Source organism: Lithobates pipiens, unplaced genomic scaffold (assembly GCF_037356315.1).
Source record: "Lithobates pipiens isolate NorthernLeopardFrog02 unplaced genomic scaffold, aLitPip1_a1.2 Scaffold_18, whole genome shotgun sequence".
In the NCBI taxonomy this organism is placed as follows: Eukaryota; Metazoa; Chordata; class Amphibia; order Anura; family Ranidae; genus Lithobates; species Lithobates pipiens.
In genome coordinates this window covers 194,236,667-194,260,977 of record NW_027507758.1, presented here as the reverse complement: position 1 = coordinate 194,260,977, position 24,311 = coordinate 194,236,667, and the positions used below count along the sequence as shown (strand labels likewise).

Here is a 24,311-nt window from a genome sequence, read left to right as displayed (position 1 = left end):
ACTTTGTGGGTTTAATAGGCCACTTTCAGGTGCTGGACAGTGGTACTCCTTGAATTAAAAAGTGCCCTCCCTATATAACCCCTCCCACTGGTGGCAGTACCTCAGTTTTTTCGCCAGTATCTAAGGTGTTGGGCACTCCACCAGGGCTGTTAGTGCTTCTTGGCCAGTGCATCACCAAGCCTCCTTGGCTCAGATCTGCTACTTGTTCTTCAGGCCACACATTTACCAAATTTTACCAAGTAGATGAGAGAGGCCATGAGGATAGCACCTTTGGGTGCAGTATACTGCAGGCTGCTATGGGACATCCCACATAGTAAGTACTATGGCTCTGTGGCCCGTGATGTACGATAAGAAAATAGGATTTTTACCCTTAAAATCCTTTTCTTTGAAGTACATCAGGGGACACAAAGGTCCCTCCCTCCTTTGGTATACACGTGTATTGCTTTGCTACAAAACTGAGGTACTTCCACCAGTGGGAGGGGTTATATAGGGAGGGCCCTTTTGAATTTTGAGTGTGCCAGTGTCCAGCACCTGAAGATGGCATATTAAACCCACATAGTAAATACTATCCCTCTGTGTCCCATGAAAGGATTGTACAGGTAAGCTTTTATTAAAATCCTATTTGGCTTTTTTATTTTATATTTTTTTTGGGTGTCCATTTTAAAAAAAAAACTGTAAACTGAATGTTGCAGATTAGATTCTCTCAAAATGTGATGGGCATCACATCTTTTGAGACCCTGTGTTGGTGTGCCCTAGGACTGTATAGTGCTGTACCCTATGCTAATACTCCTTTAGACCCCATTCACACCTGAGCGTTTTGTAGCCCTACGCCTGAAGCTACAAAACGCTGGAGGGGAAAAAATACATTATTCTCAATGGAGATGGTTCACATCTCCACTCCAAGTCGCCTGAAGCCCTACGCCTGAAGCTCAAACAAGTTCCGGACCCTTTTTTGTCGCGCGAATCGGACTGATTTGGGCGTTTTCATTCCCATAGAAACTAATGGAAACGCTCGATTCGAGCGTTTAGCGCGACAATGGGCGTTTTGACGCTGTATCTGCTCAATGCTTAACACTGGTGACCTTTTGCCCTGCACAAATTCGCGACAAAACGCAGCAAAAAACGCAGCGAATCGCGGTAAAAACGCCGCAAATCGCGGTAAAAAACTCAGCACAAAAACGCTTGAAAAAGCTGCGCTCAGGTGTGAATGCAGCCTTAGTGTGTGGTAGCATTTGAAACTGTCACAGATGCAGAGACCAGGTTGGCCAGGACAGGAGGGACAAATAAAAGCATGTGTCGCGCCTAAACCTGCATTTTCTGCAGACACAACATCTTTGGGATGTTCTTTGGGTAGGGGTACCAGGGAGGACATACGGAAAATGCCTCTCATGCAGCCGGCTCTCTGCATTTGCATTGGGAAGGTGGACCATAGCACCATCTGGAAACTGAAGGGCTGTGATGATCTCTTTCCAGAATTTGAGGAAGGATCCAGTTCCTCCTGAAGCTTTGTATAGCACAAAAGCGTTCAGCAGAGCCAATTGAAATAAGTATACAGGCACCAGCGTCTGGCTTACAGGTAATTAGATACGGCGCTAACAGCTGGTCCTTGAGGTCCACCCCCCCATATTAATGTTGTATTCGTGGACACAGAGGGGTTTCTCCAGAACATCAGTCGCCGTAGAAATTTGGACTGTCGTATCTGTGTGAATAGAGGACAGAATGAAAACATTCAGTGAATCCCTCCACTTAACTGCTAACAAACTGTTACACTTCAAGCAGGCTCCCCCCCCCCCCCATCTAAATTGTAATTTTGCGAGCCGTTGGGGGAAGCTTTGATGATTAGATTGCACAGTGCCACATGCGCCAATTCCATAATCAAAAAGGTGACTAGAAAGTGGCACGCTCGTGTAATAATTGTCCATGTACAAGTGGTACCCCTTTCCGAATAAGGGTGACACCAAGTCCCACAAAATGCCCAGGTACTTGAACGCCGGTACCCATGCAATGGGGACCCGTTTGGTTGCCAAGGCCTGGGCATCTGCGTCAATAGCCATCACATTAGATTTCTAGGATAGGATAATGAGATGCTAATGAGTGTATAGGTAAAGTTAGGTTAGTGAGAGTAGAAGGTAAAGATGATGAAGAGGTGAACTACATAGAAAATTAAGAATATTAAGAAACCATATCAACCAAGGGAAATGGGTAGAATAGAAACTCCACGAGGTGGAGCCCCAGACCGAGGGAAATTTACCTTTTTATTGTGTTGTGAATGATCGCACTAACTGTTGTCAACCTCTCACCAATCTGCTTGGCGATGGTCTTGTAGCCCATTCCATCCTTGCGTAGGTCTACAATCCTGTCCCGGACATCCTTGGACAGCTCTTTGGTGTTGGCCATGGTGGAGAGATTGGAATCTGATTGCGTATGTGGACAAGTGTCTTTTATACAGGTAAAAGCTGAGATTTGGAGCACTCCCTTTAAAAAGATTGCTACTAATCTCAGCTTTCTGATTGGTAGGGGATCAAATACTTATTTCACTCATTAAAATTCAAATCGGTGTTTGAAAAGCGTTTATTTTTTTGGATATTTTTGTTGTTCTGTCTCTCACTGTTAAAATAAACCTGCCATTAAAATTATAGACTGATCATTTCTTTGGCAGTGGGCAAAACAAGCAGAGGATACTCCCTCACTGTATGCCGCGTGAGATCATCTAAGGCAATTTTTCCTCTGATAGCTAGTCTCACAAGATTTGGAGTGAGATTTGATGATTGCGTTATTACGTTATTTACTGTTTTCCTTGCTAACAGACTACAAGGGTCTGCAGAGCAAGGTTCTCCATGCTTCTGCTTAATTTCTTATCTGGTTCTGTGCTTCCTCCACTTCTCAGACATTACCTCCACTCATCAGTCACCAGATCTGGCTTGAGAGAGCATAGTTCTGCTCTGTAAAGATAGTCACCTCCACACATAGGCAGTATAGAAAAAGACATGGAAATTCAGTTAGGAAAAAAACTTCACGCACCTCACAGGCAATTCTAATGATTAGTCATTTGCCCTCCTCTGCCTTCTTTTAGGCCAACTTCCTGGTAAAGGTTCTCTTCAGGCTTTATGGAGCTTAATTTATTACCTTCAACAATTAAGTTGCTTGGTATCTGTGAATAGCAAAATATTTCCTTCATGTTTTTCATACAGTAATGTTCACAGCTGTTTTCCAAACTATAATTCTAAAACATTTCTGTGTTCTTTCAGGGTTTATATTATCTTCACAATAAAGGAAAAATGCACAGGGACATAAAGGTAAGAAACCATCTATATTTTTTTTATTTCAATATCCTTATCCATTTTTATTTTATAACAAATACAGCTGTTCTCATGTTATGCATATTCCCAGTGTATATTAATGTGTATTTATGAGAATACGAATGCCAATCTGTTGTCTCTGCAAAATATTAATGTTGGCATCAATTTGAATATGGCACAGAGTTTAGAATCTGTTTCTGTCCCGCTTTACTAAATAATTCACATAAATAGCAGTTGTGTTGGCCATATACATTACACAGTTGGCTGGCAAGCCGTTGATCCCAATCTACCAGTTGACCATGGACAGTCAACAGGTAGATTGGGACTGCATTGCTGGTTCTTTCCCCCTCAGCCTCCACCACCCTCCCCTCTCACTGCAGAGCAGAGAGCGGGGCATTTAACTGATCACATTAACCAGTAGAAACCAGTGGAAGCTGGGCAGTCCTACCAACCAATCACCAGCTTGTTCATGTGCAGAGATAACTCTGGCAGCCCCTGCTCCAGCCCTTCATCCAATACTGTGACACCTCTCAATATCCACTCTGCTGCATAGTGTACCAGTGTAAGGTAGGAGACTGCTACCTACACTATGTGTGTGTGTTTAGGGGGGGAAGACGAAACTACAGTGGGGGGGGGGGGAGATGACACTGGTTTGGGGGGAGCACAGGACACTGCTATTGGGAGGGAATGCAGAGGACATGGAGGGGTGATGTGAAGGGGCAGAGGGCACAAGACACTGCTATAGAGGGGGAGGGGCACAGGACAGTACATTGGGTGTGAATGTGATGTGAAGGGGACAAAGGGGGAAAGATGACACTACAGTTTGGGGGTGATGTGAAGAGGGTCAGAGGACACTGCTAATGGGGGAGGGGGGCAGGACACTACATGAGGGTTTGAAAAAGGGTGGCAGACAACACTACAGGGTGATGTGGAGGGGGGCAACGGACACTGTTCTGAGGGAATGCATTCAGATAAAGAAATAAAAACCATTTGCATATATAACCACTTTAACTCCAAATACTTAAAGCGGACCTTCCTTGAAGATGAAGCTTGGTGTGCAATCTTGGCAAGCCGCCTTGGTGCCAGGACGGACTAACTACTGCACAGAAGCATGTCAGTTATATCATCCTGGGCCAGCTAAGCAAGATTACTAAACACACTGAACCTGGAAGAACTCCAGACAAAGATGGCGGCATCAGTGAGGATGCTTGTTGAAGTCCCATCTCTGGAGCAGAGTTAAGTATCGTGGGCTTTTGTAGAATTTAAAGTGGTTCTAAAGGATGAAGGTTTTATTCCCTTTATGCATGAAGGTAAAAAACCTTCTGTATGCAGCAACCAGTCCTACCTGAGCCCCCTCAGATCCAGCAATGGTCACGATAGCCTCGACTGTATGGGGAATCTCCCTCCTCTGGCTGAGACAGCAGTGGGAGCTCATTGGCTCCAGTGAGGAGCAAGTGGGGGGGGGGGGGCCTCGGGAGCTATCACACAGTGGTGCCTTTCTCTGGGGGGCACTGCTCGAGGGGAAGGAGCCAGGAGCACCGGCGGGGGACCCAAAAAGTAGAGGATCCGAGCTGCTGTGTGCAAAACCATTGCGTAGGGCAGGTAAGTAAGCTTTCATACCACTTTCAGCTTGTGTCAAGCAGCAACAATCTGTAACAGCACATGACCTGTTTTGCCTACTGCAGTTTAATTTTAAATCCTGTTTTTTTTTTTTTTTTTTTTTTTTTTAAGTCTTTGCTACAAGTAAATATTAAAGCGATTGTAAAGTCTTGTTTTTTTTTTTTAGTTAAAAATAACAAACCTGTTATAAATGTAAGATAATCAGCGCAATTTCTTAATAATGTCAATAGTTATGAAAGATATATATCAAATGACAGTGACGTGCTGGATGTCACAAAACAATACAGTGCAAAATAATAAAACTAAAGTCCAAAGAATTCTTCCAAGTGTCTATAATTGTATAAAATAAAAATAGATGCGCAACCAAAAAAGGAGGATGCCAATATGTGTAAAAACTAACAAATGTATGTGTAACACCTATGTTGAATACAACATGTGCACCAATACAGTTGTGTTCAAAGGACATCAAAGAACAACAAAGTAAATGTTGATCAGCAAACATAAATTGAACCTGTACTGAAAAGCAAAAACCCTGTGGTAGAAAAGAAAAAAGAAACAAAAAACATTTCCATAGAGTGTTCAAAACAGACCATTAGAAGTAAATCCTTAGATATGAAGCCCAAAACAAATTTTAAAATGCCAGATGGCCGCTTATCAAAAATGTAGGATCTCTATTACGGAGATCTAATGGGCACAAACAGGAGGGGGCAGCAATTTCAAACATCCATCTGGATCCTCTCCTCCGCTGGTAAATCCAGACTCCAATATGCTCAGTGGGACCCGTGTTTAAGCATAAGATCTTTAAATGGATAAATCATGAAAGGAAAAAAGGGGGCTTCATAATGCAGTGGGTTTAAAAATCAAAGTTCCTTTATTTAGAAAAAACAACACTGCACCACTAACATCTATAACCAGCAAAAAAGCAGGCACTTCAAAAGTGAGAGACACAGCCGTGGGTCGCACGAGCTGGCTGCTGCGTCGTGACGTCCGGTCTTCTAGCTTCGCCCAAGTGTCTATAAGACGGTCTTTCCAATTAGATTATCATGCAAACAAACTGTGTTCCGTGACTTCACATTATTGCGTAATGCTCACAGAATGCTCACCTCTGTGAAATGGAGAATCAGCCTTGTGGGTTTCTTTGGTGGTGGCAGGCTTCCACTTCCAAGCTCTCAATTACCAGGTCTTGATGTATCACGCAAGGTTCCGAGTACCATGTGAGAATGAAATAAATGGCTCCCATAGTGTAAAACATTTACAGTGCTTTCACACTGAGGCGCTTTACAGGCAATACATCGCTAAAAATAGCGCCTGTAAAGAGCCTCTACTGTCTCTGTGTGAAAGCACTCGGGCTTGGTGGAGTGGTACGCTTGCAGGATGGTAAAAAGTCCTGCAAGCAGCATCTTTGCAGCATACACCGCTGCTAAAGCGCCCCTGCTCATTAAAATCGCCACTTTGTGGGCGCTTTTAACCCCTTTTTGGCCGCTAGTGGGGGTCAAAAGCGCCCCACTAGCAGCCGAATAGCCCCGCTAACAATAGTGGCGCTTTACCGCCGATGCCTTCCCCAGTGTGAGCGTAACCTCAAACAATGGCATTACCAGGTGTGGATGTATCCCTTCCGGGCCACTCTTTACTTCCGGCCACACCCTACCCGTTACGCACATGGTGTAACGCGTAGGGTGTGGCCCAGAGGTAAAGAGCAAACCAGATGTGATGTAAGAGGCGTCTGGAACGCAGTTGTTGCACTTTATATGCGCTTTAAAAAAAAATTCTATGTAAAATTCCATTTGGCTATTTAATACATTTTTAGTTGTTTAAATGTTTTACACTATGGGAGGCATTTATTTCATTCTCACATGGTACTCAGAACCTTGAGTGATGCATCAAGACCTGGTAATTGGGAGCTTGGAAGTGGAATCCCCCCACCACCATAGATACCCACAAGGCTGTTTCACCATTTCACAGAGGTGAGTTCTGTGAGTATTAAGCAATTGTGTGAAGCCACGGGAACATTGTGTGCATGATAATCTAATTGGAAAGACCGTCTTATAGACACTTGGAAGAATTCTTTGGACTTTAGTTTTATTATTTTGCATTGTATTGTTTTGGGACATGCTCCAGTATGTCGCTGTCATTTGATATATATCTTTTATAACGATTGACATTTATTAAGAAATTGTGGTGGTCATCTTATATTTATATTTATGTGCACTGTGTTCACTATAGGTCTAGCAACAGTTTCATATTTTTAATTTTTTATTTTATTGACTTGGTAGCGCGAGGGATCACACTCTTTATTTCTATAAAAAACATGTTATACTTATCTGCTCTGTGTAGTGGTTTTGTGGACTACGCTGGCAGTCACTATGACCTTTATATACTCAAGAATGTCTAGAACACATTTTTACTTGTACTGAGGGATACTGACAGATCAATAAAGCAGAATGAATAACAAGTAAAGATACTGGTTTTTAGACATTGATAAGAAGTGAAAGAATCAGTGTATGAAGCTTGTATTGTCTTTGCATCTAGTTAGATGATAATTTGTGTGAGCAGATACATTATAATATCAATGTCACAGACAGGAGAAAGCACAAGAATAGTTGAGATTCTCTAAAATTTAGAAGCACGCTGGTCAGTATTACAAGGCACAGGAAAAACAAACATACATGGGATGTCAACACTCACATGCTTGTCCCGAACTCCTGACACTTTTAGTTACAAAAATGCTACATTGCAGCAGATAAAAGATTAGTTCATTTTGCACACATGCAGCTTTCGCTAGCAGAAACATTTCTCTTAACTAGGCAGGTCACCAAAATGGTTATTGAAGATTTTTACAACCTTAGGTTTACACTGTCTACAAATTTGTGTGTACTTCAGAGTTCCACTAAAAAGTGGAAATTCCGCTTATCCGTCTCCTCTCCCTCCGGTGGCACATTTGGCACCTGAACGGGTACCTGTTTTTGACCCACTTTCTCTCAGAAGTTCAGCCCCCCCCTCCTCCGCTGGCAGGCCAATTAGAAAGTACAGCGTGCTTTGCGCATGCACAGTATGGAACCGGCTGAGAAGCCAAAAGACTTACTAGGAATTACGGCAGCTGCACCCGACAGCTGATCCGAAGATTGGCTAGGGTGCCAAAATCGTAGGCTACCCAGACAGATAAGTGTCCGTATATTAAGCGTCAGCAGCTGCAGTATTTGTAGATGCTGACTTCATTTTTCAGTGAGGGAGCTAGACCTGAGTCAAAATATACATTGTGTGTGTGTGTATATATGTGTGTATGTGTATATATATATACACATACACACATACATTGCCTTGCAAAAGTATTCTTTTTACCTTTTTTGTTATATTACAGCCTTTAGTTCAGTGTTTTATTTATTTATTTTTTATCTGAATTATATGTGGTGAATCAGAACACAATAGTCTAAGTTGGGGAAGTAAAATTAGAAAAATATATACGGTACATAAAAATATTTATTTTCATACATCACGCAACACAGAGCCATAGTAGTTACTGTGTGGGTTAATAGGCCACCGATAGGTGATGGACACTGGCACGCCCTAAGACCAGAAGTGCACTCCCTATATAACCCCTCCTATTACCGGGAGTACCTCTGTTTTTTTGCCAGTGTTTGAGGTGTCGGTCACGAGTAAAAATGTGCTGTGCTGAGCTCCACTGGAAGCAATCCTTGCTGGGGCTAGCCATGCTGACCTGATCCGTTCAGAGTGTCCTTTAATGGGCCTAAGGAATGGTACCCGGGCCTTGTGTCCAAAGAAACAATATTTTGCTTGCGAATGCTTCTCTTTTTAGAGAGCTGGACCCTGGGATCCAGTACTTTTTGGTAGTAAGGCCATAAAGTTTTTACTGGCAGGGTGCTGTGCCAGGTCCAGGATTGTGGGTAGCCTCTAGGTTCCCCTGTTCCTGAAGGTTTTACAGCCCACTTTGAAGGGTGAAGATTGAGTTTATCTCCGATAACCCTGCGGCAGAGAAATATATTTTTTATGAATTTCTCCTTTAAGTTTATAAAGTTGTCATGCCGATGTGTCACCACTGGGGGCTGTATTGAGCACTCACCGCCTTATGCTGGAAACAGTGCTGTGTCAGGAGCCATAGTTTCCTCCTCCTCCGGCAAAAAGCAGGCAGATCCTATGGTAAGAAAGTGGGGGGGGGGGGACTGGTCTCTCCTCCTGCACCCCCCATATTGAAATTAGCCCCTTCGGGGGAATTGTATGCCGAAGGCATTCCTTTCTAAAAAAACAACCTAAGGGCTTTAGATGCTGGCTGCATGTCGAGGACGTTTTTAAAGCACTGTGTGTGTGGCTCCTGCTGTCTGTGGAGGGACACATGACCAAGAGGTTGCTTACTTCAGGTTTCGTGACACAGGCTTTTCTCTTTGACACCTTATTACTTTACCAGGCTAGGTATTAATAGCAGCTTATAGCGCTGGACTATAACCTAGCAGTGTACATTCTTTTAGGTAGTGCCTCTGCTTTGTGCTTCAGGCTGAGGATGAGGGACCAGGAATTCCTCTCAGGGTTCTAAAGGGTCAATGGTTTCACAACAAACTAAATCCATTTCCAAAAGAATGTCATCCTCCTCTGAGAGTGATGCGGCCGGTCAGATTGAGCCATCAGGGGAGACTGTTACAGTTGAGCTGGACACTTCAGTCCCTATTTATATCACACAGGAGGTTTTCTCTTCTACCATCTCTAATTTGGGATGATTGATGCTATGATCACTCTCCATAGTGGGTCTACACGTAGCAGATCCCCATCTAGTGCTCAGGACCCTCTTATTGAGGTGCAAGGGGTAGGGGATCAGGAGGATCTTCCAAGAGATTTGGAAGATACTAATATATCCTCTTAGGATCCTAATATAGAGGGAGTGGCATCATAAGACAGGTTGCTTGTACACTCTTTTACTAAATTGGTTTGTTCAACCTTTTTGCTGCCTCTGGTTTGCGGTCACTAAAACCTCCCCCATCTGGGAATGCCTTTTTAATTCATTCATGGCTAAAAAAAAAACGTATATATTCAGAATGGGAACATCCGGATAAACAATATTATCCTCCCAAATTTTTTTCCATACTTTATCCTATGGAGGAGGTTTTCTATAAGAAATGGGGGGGGAGGGGTTCCAGCAATTGATGCTGCAATCGCCTCAGTGAACAAGAGTCTCGCGTGTCCGGTGGATAATGCGCTAATGTTAAAGGATCCAACAGATAAAAAGTTGGAACTTCTTTCTAAAAGCAATATGTCTTTAGCATGTTCAGTAGCGCAGCCGGTTCTTGCGGCAATTGGTGTATCTCAGTCCATTAAGGAACACTTTGTGGAGATACTTAAGATCCTGCCTGATCAGCAGGCCCAGCATTGGGCTGGCATATCAGACGCACTATGTTTCACAGTAGATGCTATGAAAGATTCTCTCATTCATGCCTAATGGCTTATGCTAGGACTAGTGCATTCTCGCAGAGTTCTGTGGCTGAAAAATTGGTCAGCTGAAGCACTGTGTAAAAAAAACTCTTGGCCAGGTTCCCCTTTCACGGTGAACGGCTATTTGGGGACAATCTGGATAAATACATCCAAAGGATCTCTTTTTACGGGTAAAGAAGAAGTTTAAACATTTCTCCTTTAAGCGTGCTTCCTCACCTGTGCCAGGGTCATCAGCCTCTAGGCAGTCTCAACGGCTTTCACCGTCAGGTTCAAGGGGAATACCCCAAGGGCAGCACCAGGGTCAAAAGAGGTCTTGGCGCAGAAAGCCCGCAAAGCAGAATGCTAAATCCTCCTTGTAAAGGGGCGCCCCCACTCGCTCGGGTGGTGGGAAGGCTCCTGCAATTTTCAAAGCTCTGGCAGGAACAATGTCAAGACAGATGGGTGGCTTCCTCAGTTTCTCAAGGTTACAATCTAGAGTTCTGAGAGTTTCCTTCTCCTTGTTTTCTAAGATCAAATGTTCCCAGGGATCCAGAGAAAAAGAAGTCTCTCTTTCTAGCTCTGGATCATCTCTTATCCCAGCTTGTGATATCAGAGGTTCCCTTAGAGCAGGCATGTCCAAAGGCCGGCCCGTGGTCCAGTTTTGAATGGCCCGCATGGTTATTTAAACATCTATATCTTTTGTGGCCCCCGGCGATCTCCCAGCGCCGAGGCCACAAAAGATATATAGTCCGGCTGCGTCAGAGGCGGAACGAGTACCGTGCACACAGGAGGAGAATTTCCTGTTTACACGGCAGCCTCTGTAATAGGAAGTCCCGTCTCTGCCATTGGACGACTGTGCTGTCCATCAAAGGAGGCGGGACTTTCTCTTAAAGAGGTCGTTGTGCAAACAGGAGATTCTCCTGTAAAATGTCTTTGGCGCTCGTCCTGCCCTCCATGGCTGCACTGATGGTAATGGTGGCTGCATTCCTGTCAATTGCCATTGTGGAGCTGCATTCCTGGCAAGGGTGGCTGCATTCCTGGCAATGGTGAGTGAATTCCTAGCAATGGTGGCTGCATTCCTGGCAATGGTGGGTGAAATTCCTGGCAATGGTGGGTGAAATTCCTGGCAATGGTGGGTGAAATTCCCGGCAATGGTGGGTGAAATTCCCGGCAATGGTGGGTGAAATTCCCGGCAATGGTGGCTGCATTCCTGGCAATGGTGGGTGAAATTCCCTGCAATGGTGGGTGAAATTTCCGGCAATGGTGGCTACGTTCCCGGCAATGGTGGCTACGTTCCTGGCAATGGTGGCTACGTTCCCGGCAATGGTGGCAGCGTTCCCGGCAATGGTGGCAGCGTTCCCGGCAATGGTGGCGGGTGAATCCCCGGCAATGGTGGCGGGTGAATCCCCGGCAATGGTGGCGGGTGAATCCCCGGCAATGGTGGCGGGTGAATCCCCGGCAATGGTGGCGGGTGCATTTTCAACGCCCTCTTTGTTCTCTCTCTGGTGCGTAGTTTTATTCAGGGGGTAACACGGATTAATCCCCATATCAAGCCACCTCTAAATCCTTGGGATTTAAATTTGGTCTTGTCGGTTTTACAGAATCATGCATGATTTTTGATCATGCATACGGATAAGGTGGTTTTGCATCCTCATCCTGAATTCCTACCAAAAGTGGTGACAGGTTTTCATTTAAACCAGGATATTATTCTTCCTTCTTTCTTCCCAGAGCCTCAACCTAGGGAAGAGAAGGCACTACATTCTCTTAATGTAGTAAGAGCGATCAGAGTCTATTTAAAGGCGACTGCTCAGGTTCGCAAAACAGATGTTATGTTTGTACTGCCAGAAGGTCCAAAAAGGGGACAGGCAGCATCAAAATCTAATATTTCCAAATGGATTTGTCAAGTGATTGTCATGCTTACGGCTTGAAGAAAATGACTCCTTTTCATGTTAAAGCACACTCAACCAGGGCGATCAGTGCCTCTTGGGCGGTGCATCATCAGGCCTTTATGGCATCCGATTTTTAAGGCGGCAACTTGTTCTTCAGTTCATACATTTACCAGATTTTATCAAATCAATGTTAAAGGTCATGAGGATATTGCCTTTGGGCGCAGTGTACTGCAGGCTGCAGTGTGAGTCCCCAACCTATTTTTTGCCCTACTTTTTTTGTTGCGTCTCCCTCCCTTCAGTTGCCATTGCTATGGGACATCCCACATAGTAACTACTATGGCTCTGTGTCCCCTAATGTATGAAAAGAAAACAGGATTTTTAAAATGGCTTACCTATAAAATCCTGTTCTTTGATGCACATCAGGGGACACACATGTCCCTCCCTTCTTGGTATACACTTGTATTGCTTGGCTACAAAACTGAGCTACTCTCGGTAATGGGAGGGGTTATATAGGGAGTGCACTTCTGGTCTTATGGCATGCCAGTGTTCATCACCTATTGGTGGCCTATTAACCCACATAGTAACTACTATGGCCCTGTGTCCCCTGATGTACATCAAAGAAAAGGATTTTACAGGTAAGCTGTTTTAAAAATCCTGTTTTTTCAGAAATTAAAAACGGATAATTGGTATGTGCATATGTATTCACCCCCTTTGTTTTGAAGCCCATAAAAAGCTCTGGTGCAACCAATTATCTTCAGAAGTCACATCATTTGTGAAATGATGTCCACCTGTGTGCAATCTAAGTGTCACATGATCTGTCATTACATATGCACACCTTTTTGAAAGGCCACAGAGGCTGCAGCACCTAAGCAAGAGGCAAGACTAACCAAACACTGCCATGAAGACCAAGGAACTCTCCAAACAAGTAAGGGACAATGTTGTTAAGTACAAGTCAGGGTTAGGTTATAAAAAAAAATCCAAATCTTTGATGATCTTTAGGAGCACCATGAAATCTATCATAACCAAATGGAAAGAACATGGCACAACAGCAAACCTGCCAAGAGACAGCCGCACACCAAAATTCATGGACGGGGCAAGGAGGGCATTAATCAGAGAGGCAGCATCGAGACCTAAGGTAACCCTGGAGGAGCCGCAGAGTTCCACAGCAGAGACCGGAGTATCTGTACATAGGACGAAAATGAGCCATACACTGCATAGAGTTGGGCTTTATGGCGAAGTGGCCAGAAGAAAGCCATTATTTTCGACAAAAAACGAAATGACATATTTTGAGTTTTTTCGAAAAGGCATGTGGGAGACTCCCAAAATGTATGGAAGAAGGTGCTCTGGTCTTATGTGACTAAAATTGAACTTTTTGGCCATCAGAGAAAACTCTTGTGTGGCGCAAACCCAACACATCACCCAAAGCACACCATGCCTACAGTGAAGCATGGTGGTTGTAGCATAATGCTGTGGGGATGTTTTTCAGCAGTCGGGACTGGAAAACTGCTCAAAGTTGAGGGAAAGATGGATGGTGCTAAATACAGCGATATTCTTGAGGCTAGGACGGAGGTTCACCTTCCAGCAGGACAATGACCCCAAACACACTGCTAAAGCAACACGAGTGGTTTTAGGGGAAACATGTAAATGTGTTGGAATGGCCTAGTCAAAGCTCAGACCTAAATCCAAAAGAAAACCTGTGGCCGGACTTAAAGATTGCTGTTTACAAGCACAAACCATCCAACTTGAAGGAGCTGGAGCAGTTTTGCAAGGAGGAATGGGCAAAAATTCCAGTGGTAAGGTGTGGCAAGCTCATAGAGACTTATCCAAAGCGACTTGGAGCTGTGATAGCCGTGGCTCTACAAAGTATCCACTTTAGGGGGATGAATAGTTATGCGCGTCAACTTTTTTCTGTTATTTGTTCCTATTTGTTGTTTGCTTCACAATAATAAAAAAAAAAAATCATCTTCGACATTCTGGGCATGTTCTGTAAATTAACCGATTGCCAATCGGCCCATAGCAGAATGACGGCTAAAGGGCGGTTGCATAACTCTGGGGTGGCATTCAGTGATGTCCTCCCAGAATCCCGCTCTCGCGCGGCCCCCTGGGGTTCGCTCCCAGGAACATCCATGACTCCCGGTTTCAATGGATCCGGCGCATCGCTGTAAATGCCTGCTGATATCGGCCGTTTACCACACACTCCCTTCCATCAAATGCCGGCTGTTCCGCTGCTTGATTGTTCTTATGGAAGGCGAGAAGGGACCCCCCCCCCCTTCCCGCTGCCCTCTGGTGCTTCTAGCGACTCACCGCTATGATCGAAGCCAGGATTGTTTTTCTTTCTTTTTTTTCAGGCTTGCCAGCTTAGAGGTCGTCTTGACCCCATATCTCACTGTAAAGAGGACCTGTCAGGCCATATTCCTATTACAAGGGATGTTTACATTCCTTGTAATAGGAATAAAAGTGATCAAAACATTTATTTTTGGGAAAAAAACTGTCAAAGTAAAATAAAGTAAAATGAACAATAATTTTTTATTTTTTTTTAAGCTCCCTTGTCCCCGTGTGCTCGCATACAGAAGCGAACGTATAAATAAGTCCCGCCCACATATGAAAACTGTGTTCAAACTACATGTGAGGTATCGCTGCGTTAGAGCGAGAGCAATCGTTTTGGCACTAGACCTCCTCTATAACTCAAAACATGTAACCAGTAAAAAAAATTTAAAGCGTCACCTATGGGGATTTTTAAGTAGCGAAGTTTGGCGCCATTCCACGAGCGTGTGCAATTTTGAAGGGTGATATGTTGGGTATCTATTTACTCGGCGTAACTTCATCTTTCACATTATGCAAAAAACATTGGGCTAACTTTACTGTATGTTTTATTTTATTTATTTTTTTCCAAAAAAAGTTTTTGAAAAAGTGCTATGCATATACTATGCGAGATAAAAAGTTGCAACAACCGCCATTGTATTTTCTAGGGTCTTTGCTAAAAAAATATATATAATGTTTTGGAGTTCTTTGTAATTTTCTAGCAAATAAATTATGATTTTTACATGTAAGAGAAACATGGCAATATTGGCCTGGGTGCTCCAGAACGCTTGAAGGTGCTCCCTGCATGTTGGGCCTCTGTATGTGGACACGCTGTGTAAAAGTCTCACATGTAGTATCGCCATACTCAGGAGTAATAGCAGAATGTGTTTTGGGGTGTAATTTGTGGTATGCATATACTGTATGTGAGAAATAACCTGCTAATGTAAACATTTTGTGAAAAAAATAAATAAAAATCCTGATATTGCAAAGAATTGTGGCAAAAAATTACAACTTGAAAAAACTCACCATGCAAATTTCTAAATACCTTGGAATGTCTTCTTTCCAAAAAGGGGTCATGGGGGGGGGGGGGGGTTTATTTGTACTTTTCTGGCATGTTAGGGTCTCAAGAAATTAGATAGGCCGTCAGTACTTCAGTTGTGATCAATTTTCGGATCTTGTCACCATAGCTTGTGGACTCTATAACTTTCACAAAGACCAAATAATATACACCGATTCGGGTTATTTTTTTACCAAAGATATGTAGCAGTATAAATGTTGGACAAAATGTATGAATAAAAATTACTAATTTGCTAAATTTTACAACAGAAATGAAAAAACATAAAAAAATTTTTTTTTTGAGTTTTCTGTCTTTTTATAGCGCAAAAAAAAAAAAAAAGAAGGTGATTAAATACCAGGAAAAGAAAGCTCTATTTGTGTGGAAAAAAAAGGGCAACAATTTAATATGGGTACAGTTTTGTATGACTGAGTAATTGTCATACAAATTGGTCTGGTTAGGAAGGGGGTTTAAGTGCCCAATGGTTAAATGATGCAAATACTCAAACAATCCATGTTAATTCCTTCCAGGTTGTGAGGCAACAAAACACGAAAAAAGCCAAGGGGGTGAATACTTTTGCAAGACACTATTTTATTTATATATATATATATATAAAATATTTTATAGTTTTAGAAGTTATGAAAGTACTGAAGAATACCCATTGATCCATTCAGAAATCCATGATCTCCTAACTTTTCTTGTCATGAGCGGTCAACACTGGCTCTTCTGCACTGAAATCCCAAACAGTATTGTCAGCCCTGTCTGAGCTCTTCATTGTCGATCTACAGAACACCTGTTATGAAGATGGGACACTGTAGCGTAGCGTAGCAGAAACAGGGTTGACCACATGGTTTCTTAAGAAATGTACTACATTTTTGTTTATGTATACTGTATAATATACAGTAGAGCTGCACAATTAATCGTCAAGAATAGTTCTCTCAATCTTGTGTTTCACAATTCTTTCTATGCAAAGAATTCTCTCTGCTCTTCTGAAGCCATGGCCCTCAAAAGAAAGGAAGAGGAAAAACTGCTCAGTCTGCCAAGAATCAAAACATTCTTTATCAGTTGAACTTAAGTATAAACATTGCAACAAGTTGTCAATGGAAAAGACTGTGTGTATGTGAAAAAAAGTTTAACTACTTAAACACTAAACATTTTTCTGACATTTGTTGGTTGCAAGTTAAAATAATTTTTATTTTTTTTGCTATAAAATTACTTGGAACCCCCGAAGATTTTATTAATATATATACATATACAATATTTTATGTCACACTGTATTTGTGCAGCGATCTTTCAAATGCAATTTTTTATTTTCTTTTGCAAAATAAAAAACTAACCAGTAAAATTAGCAAATTTTTTTGTATAATGTGAAAGATTGTACGTCGTGAGAATTGTGAGAGAATCGTGATCTTTTTATTGTAAGCAAAAAAATTGTGATTCTCATTTTGGCCAGAATCGTGCAGCTCTAATATACAGTATATATTTTCCACACATGCTTTAACCACTTGCCGCCCGCCCTATAACAAATTGATGGTGGCAAAGTGGTTGCATAATCCTGATCGGACGTCATATGACGTGATCAGGATTATGAGCCGCTGCGCGCCCCTGGGGGCGCGCATTGCGGGGATCGTTGTTGCGGGGTGTCAGTCTGACACCCGGCAACTACGATCTCGGTAAAGAGTCTCCGTCGGAGACTCTTTACCACGTGATCAGCCATGTCCAATCACGGCTGATCACAGTGTAAATAGGAAAAGCCGGTGATCGGCTTTTCCTCACTCGCGTCTGTCAGACACGAGTAGAGGAGAGCCGATCGGCTGCTCCTCTGACAGGGGGGGTCTGTGCTGATCGATTATCAGCACAGCCCCCCCGAGGATGCCCACACTGGACCACCAGGGACGCCACCAGACCACCAGGGATGCCCAGGACAAGGTATGCCACCCTAGACCACCAGGGATTCCAGTCAGTGCCACAATGGATGCCAATCAGTGGCCATAATGGATGCCAATCAGTGCCCACAATGGGCATCACTGATTGGCATGCATTATTGTTTGGCACTGATTGGCATCCATTAGTACAATATATTATAATACAATGCCGCCTATCAGTTCCCATGTGTGCCGCCTATCAGTGCCCATCCATGCCACCTATCAGTGCCCATCCATGCCCACCTGTGCCGCCTACCCATGCCCACCTGTGCCGCCTACCCATGCCCACCTGTGCCGCCTACCCATGCCCACCTGTGCCGCCTACCCATGCCCACCTGTGCAGCCTACCCATGCCCACCTGTGCCGCCTACCCATGCCCACCTGTGCCGCCTACCCAAGCCCACCTGTGCCACCTATCCATGCCCATCCGTGCCAGCTATCAGTGCCAATTTGTGCCACCCATCAGTGTCGCCCATCAGTGCTGCCCATCAGTGCCGCCTATCAGTGCCACATATCGGTGTCCATCAATGCCACCTGATCAGTGCCACTTCATTGGTGCAACCTCATCGGTGCCCATCAGTGCCGCCTTATCATTGCCCATCAGTGTAACCCCATCAGTGCCCATCAGTGAAGGAGAAAACGTACTTATTTGCAAAGTTTTGAAACTGAAACAAAAAAAAACATTTTTTTTTTCAAAATTTTCGGTATTTTTTTATTTGTTTAGCAAAAAATAAAAACCGCAGAGGTGATCAAATACCACCAAAAGAAAGCTCTATTTGTGGGAAAAGATAAAAATTTCATTTGGGTACAGTGTAGCATGACCGCGCAATTGTCATTCAAAGTGCGACAGCGCTGAAAGCTCAAAATTGGTCTGGGCAGGAAGGTGTTTAAGTGCCTGGTATTGAAGTGGTTAATAATAAGGTATCTAGACATGAATGTAAGCAAAGCATGTTAATCTGAAGGGATAAAATATACACAATAATTACCAAAATACTGATCCGTAATAGTATAAGTAATCATTAGGGTATATTCTGCATTCAAACAAAACCAAACAAAAAAATTTGAATTTCAGAATATATACTGTTTTAAGTAACATACAGAAGCATGTACATAAGTACATTAGGGGACACCCCTTTGGACTTTGTATGGCAGCAATATAGCATCAAAGTCAAAATTTGATTGACAAATAGGTAAAAAAGGGGGCACAATGGTGCCAACTTTATTATTTATATAGTCATATAAAATAAAATATTATATATAACATATAGACATAACATGGATAAAAAATCCTAAAATAGTACATTGATGAATATTATGAATATATTGGATAATACATACAATACAATAACTCAAACTTGTTTGTCGAGAAGAAGCATCAACTAGACCATGAGTGGGCTGGCAGGCTAGTTCAAACGACATAAACCCAACATGTTTCTGGAAATTAATTTTACATCGATATATTCCTTCGTCAGGGGTGATATGAGGTTAGGTAATTATATTCAAATCTGTGAGAAATATAGATATACCTAGTAAGATTCATCTAACAACATCAGAAAAATATACATCTGTTGCCGGTAAATTTTGTTTTGACATATGTAAAAAAATATAATGTATGGACAGAGCCAGACATACATGTCATAGATTCACTGGCTGAAAGCCAAAATAAAAAAAACACAAGATATAAAGATGATACAGCTGGCTGTGCATATGTCCATACATGGGGCAGATGGTTGCGACATATTTCCACGACTCAATTGCGGGGAGCATGCACACCAAAGACACCTATTCACCACTGTGTGCATGCTCCCAGCGATTGAGTCGCCATTGCGACCTGGCTCCTGGGTTTTGTCGAGCCCTCATGTATGGTATATGGCAATAATATGTGTAGAAATGGTGGGCTGACAGGCATGACAATATAATGTGCATAGAACATAAATAAAATTAAACTGTGTCCAGTTACAGATGTGTAAGACATCAATAAAAGAAAAAAAAAAACTGCTCCAAAAATCAAAAAAGTAATCCAATTTGAACGTGCAAGTGCTCAATTCAAAATAAAGCAGCTGTTGGAGAGAAATATCAGAAAAGATTCTTAAAGTCATGTGTCCGTGAAATTAACCCACCACCTTCAGGAGAAATAGCCGCTCACTTTAGAGAATGACCAATAGTTCAAACTATGCTTTTATGGTAGAAAATAAAGGTCTCCAATCCTGATCACTTCTACCAAAACCATCTGTCTCTCTAGATCAGTGATGGGCAACCTTTTTGGCGTGGTGTGTCAAAAATCGGCAAAAAATCGAGCATAACTCGCGTGGTGTAACTTCGCCAAAAAAACATAATTTTGCGCAATTTATAGTTTAAACTACAAAAATGTATAATTGCAATATATAATTGTATTTAATAAACCAAAAACTAATTATTTAACATACCTGCTTAGTAACTTCTTTGTTCATCAGTCGATTTCGTATGTTGCCCTTGATATTATTGAACTTGTTTGGGGTGCCGTGAACCAGGGCCGTGGAGTCTGCTGCTTCCAGCTCCACGTCCTCATCAACATGCCGCTCCAGCCCGCCCCTGCTATAAATATTCCTAGTGACGCGAGGGCGAAGATTATGAATATTCATAGCGGGGGCGGGCCGGAGCGGCATGTTGATGAGGACATGGAGCTGGAAGCAGCAGACTCCACAGGCCTGCCGTGAACTGAGATAAGTGAGGGGGAGGGCGAATTCTTTAACTAACCTGCCTATTGGTGACTTTTTTGTTGCTGAATTTCATTGGCTAAATCTTCAATTGAAGGTTGGTATTTTGTACACTTCAGGCCCAAGAAAGCGCTACTAACCTCATCTGTCAATCTGTTTCTTTTGTTGGTTTTGATATTATTTAATGCTGAGAATAAGGTCCCACAAAAGTACGTAGAAGGAAAAATTGTGAGTAAAGCTGTTGCTATTTTTGTCAGGGTGCTAAAAGTGTCTGGTAGTCTGTTCCAGGCACTCCAAATTTCCTGTTCGTAGTGGCACTCCTCTTTATTCTCCAAGCAGCCCCTTTCCAGATTCTCAAGCTTTGACCTCAAGTCGACAAACACCTGAGCCCAGATGCTGTCTTGAAATTCTGCAAGCTGCATCTCCAAATCATCTATTTGCATCCATTGGAAACCATTTAATTCCAAACTATTGTAGACTACTACATCAGGATACTTAATTATTTTCATGGTCTGTTCTAGGCTTCTAAATTGACTAAATCTATCAGTAAACTGGTCAAGTAACGAGTCTAAAACATGCTGGTACTTCATATGCAAGAGTTCCACTTCATTTCGTACAGCTGCACTGGCCTTCTCAAAATGCTTTTGTACTCGAGGAAAATACTTATACGTTTTAGTTTCTACATCTCGCTTGAAAATTTTTACTTTACTTTCAAAAGCTTTTATGTATCCAAACATAACATCAATACTTTTGCCAAAACCTTGTAACTTTAAGTTCAGTTCATTAACATGAACAGAGAGATCTGTAAAAAACATCAGGGTGTTGACCCACTTATCATCATTGAGCTGAGGAAAGTTTCCCAGATCCTTCTCTTCAAGAAATACCTTAATTTCTTCAAAGCACTCCACAAAGCGCTCAAGAACCTTGCCTCGACTTACATTATTGTACATCAGCAGTCCACTGTAGGTGGAATCAACCTCCTGTAAAAGTGCTGAAAATTCTCGCTTGTGAAGGGGGCGAGCAGCTATTAAATTAACTATTTTTGTTAGAACTGACATTGTCATTTTAAGTCAGTGAATCCTGCCTTGGCACATAAAGCCTTCTGATGGATAATACAATGAAAAGGCACAATCGCATGTCCAATAGCTTCTGTAAACAATTTCACAAATCCAACTTTTTTCCCCACCATGTTTGGGGCACCATCTGTCGTCACTGACACAACTTTAGATATATCAATGCTTAGGTCGCAGAATGTTTGCATAACAACCTTGCATATTTCGCTTCCTGAAGTACTTGTTGGCACTGATACTAACTTTATCAACTCTTCTCTCATTGTGTGACCATCAGAATATCGACCAATAATGGCCAACTGAGCATGCAATGTGACATCAGTAGTTTCATCAAGAGAGATGGAAAAATATTTACAATTCCTTATGTCTCTCTTTAATTGATGTTGTACGTTTGTGTTCAGTCTCATTATTCGGTCTTTTATGATATTTCTACTGAGTGGTAACTCCGATATTCTCTTAATAATTGCATCTTTATTCTGCATATCGTGAAATAGAACTGGCGCACATCTTAGGAGAGTTTCTTTAATAAATTCTCCCTCATTAAGCGCTTTTGCATGCTGAGCTATGGAGTGAGCAATGCTCAAACTTGTAGAGTTTAAATTTGTAGAGCCTTTTATAAATTTAAGGATGGAGTTAGATTGGCTCTTATAAAGGTGTAGCTTCCTGGAAATGTATTCCCTCCTTTCATCCTCACTTTTTTCCAAGAGCTGGGAATGATTCGTTTCAAAATGTCTATTTATATTCCACGTTCTGCTTACTACCGTTTCAGTACATAGAACGCAAAATGATCTGCCATTTTTTTCTATAATGCCATACATCTCGCTCCATGTCTCTTGAAAGGGTCGGCCACTGCTACTACCACTCCCTTTACTTAACCTTTGTTTTTTATTTTTTGGGTGCTCCATCAGTGGGCCAGTGACAGCAGATAGAATTATAGATAGCTTGTTAGGCTAGTTAACCCCTAATTGGCTAACACAACCTCCCCCTCACTTATCTCAGTTATTGTGGGCAATTACAAGTCCATGGCACCCCAATAGTTGCTGCTAATGGCGCTCACAGTTCCCCCCGGCACTCCCCTGTTCCCTGCTGTGGTGCGGTCGTAACGGGAAGTCCCAGGAGTAGACTCTCTGTGCCGGCCTGACTGGAGAGAGGCGCGCACTGTTCCAGCGCTCCTCTCCTGCGGGTCCTCCCTAACGTCCTCGCCATGCTGATGACGTGTGTGCGCACGGCACGCACGCCTTACCAGCAGCCCCTGCGCTCAGAAAGGGGCTGTGCTTCACTGTCAGGCGGCGGCGATACAGTAAGTGAGTGTGGGCGGGGGAGATCACACGTCCCGCCCCCCCCGTTACTCCAGCACAGATTCTTTCATCCTCGGCGGCCGTGCAGGAGCCGAGGATGAATCGCATGAAATCCTGCGCGTGTCACCCCAAATGGCTACACGTGTCAGCACTGACACACGTGTCATAGGTTCGCCATCACTGCTCTAGATCCACACTTTGTTCCACCGATCTCTCGCAATATTGCCAAGAAATATTGCATTTTATTAAAATAATCCAATATCTGATTAGATTAAAACCGATTAAAATTTTACATAACAACCATCCAGAATCACTATTGCCTCCTCACCGCACTTCCAAGTAACCTAGTCACTGGAAATTATGTCACTGGCTGCACCATTATATTGGACAGGAGTCAAACCTGTCGTGCGTTTGCGTCAGGCATTGCCTGAACGATAATTATAATGGGTATTTTTACCAATCAAATTTCTTTTTAAAAGCACACATCAAACGATATGAATACAGACTAAATATGCAATATTTATTCACTAGGTATGTATTCACAATAAATAGTTAGATTGTGGGTGACAGATGGAGTTGTCTTTTTTCAACTTTATGTAAGAAATTAAATCTTACATAAAATACAAAATTATTTGCAACACTCGCTAATGGGTTTGCTAAGCAATGTGAAAGAGATGAAAGGATTAATTTCTCCCCATGGACACAAAAAACATATATATAATTAACTATCAGACAAAAAGTCTGATTTATGCAGACTTGGTGTTTTGTTAAGGAGGAGCTGCATCTTTCATCCTTAAAGTATCAGAGTATGAGGTGTGATGATGAGGGTATGAAGCGTGTATAAAGTATGATGGATGAAATGTGTCACGTATATGAGAGTGAAGAAGTGTAGTGAGTCTTTCTGCATCTCAGCAGTGTAGTGTAATGTATGAAGTGCCAGATAAAAATCAACTTCCTTGTTTGATTAGGCATTGCCTCTTTTAACCACCTAGTGCCATCCTAGGGCAGAAATATTTGTTCTAAGTTATTCTTATAAATGATTTGTTGTAAGAATGTCCATTTTCTCATGGTCACGGGCGTGGCTATATGATTTTTCTAACGTATATCTGTAAGGTTCAGGAGATCTGGTAATGCCGTTAGACGAGTATCCATTTTTAATGCAACAAGATTTCAAGTATATTAATTAGGAATAGATGTTTTACCTATACATATTATGATTTGTTATATATCTAGCTAGAAGAAGAAAACTCTATGGATATACATTTCTAAACACAATAACTTGGATATTTAACCCATTTCTACCTATAGTATATTTCTAAATCAGATTACTACATATAGCTAACAATATTATTAGCATGCCTTGCAGACAATAAAATCATGACTTGCCTCTATTTTATGAGATATAATAAATGAGGTTATAATTTTATACTCATACACTTTTAGATGCAGAGATGGTGCTGTTCTTAGTATAATATTATAGAATGATAATATGAAGAATCATGATTTTTTTTTGCTTAGAATAAAGATCACGATACTCATGGCATAGCATTTTCTTTCACATTATACAAAAAAATTGGGCTAACTTTACTGTTTAATCTTTTTTAAATTCATTAACTTGTATTGTTTTTCAAAGAAATTGCATTTGAAAGACCACTCCGCAAATACAGTGTGACATAAAATATTGCAACAACCACCATTACATTCTCTCATTTTAGGGTCTATGCTAAAAAAAAAAAATAAAAAA

General features: G+C 42.2%; 1 protein-coding gene across 4 annotated transcripts in view; it reads left to right on the top strand.

Moving 5' to 3' along the window:
- MAP4K3 (mitogen-activated protein kinase kinase kinase kinase 3) overlaps positions 1 to 24,311 on the top strand; it is a 783,526-nt gene that overhangs the window by 214,320 nt on the left and 544,895 nt on the right. For all 4 annotated transcript variants that reach the window (XM_077486491.1, XM_077486490.1, XM_077486493.1 and 1 more), the window contains exon 6: positions 3,249 to 3,296. In XM_077486491.1, coding sequence (XP_077342617.1) covers positions 3,249 to 3,296 — 48 coding nt within the window. The remainder of the gene's footprint in view (positions 1 to 3,248; positions 3,297 to 24,311) is intronic.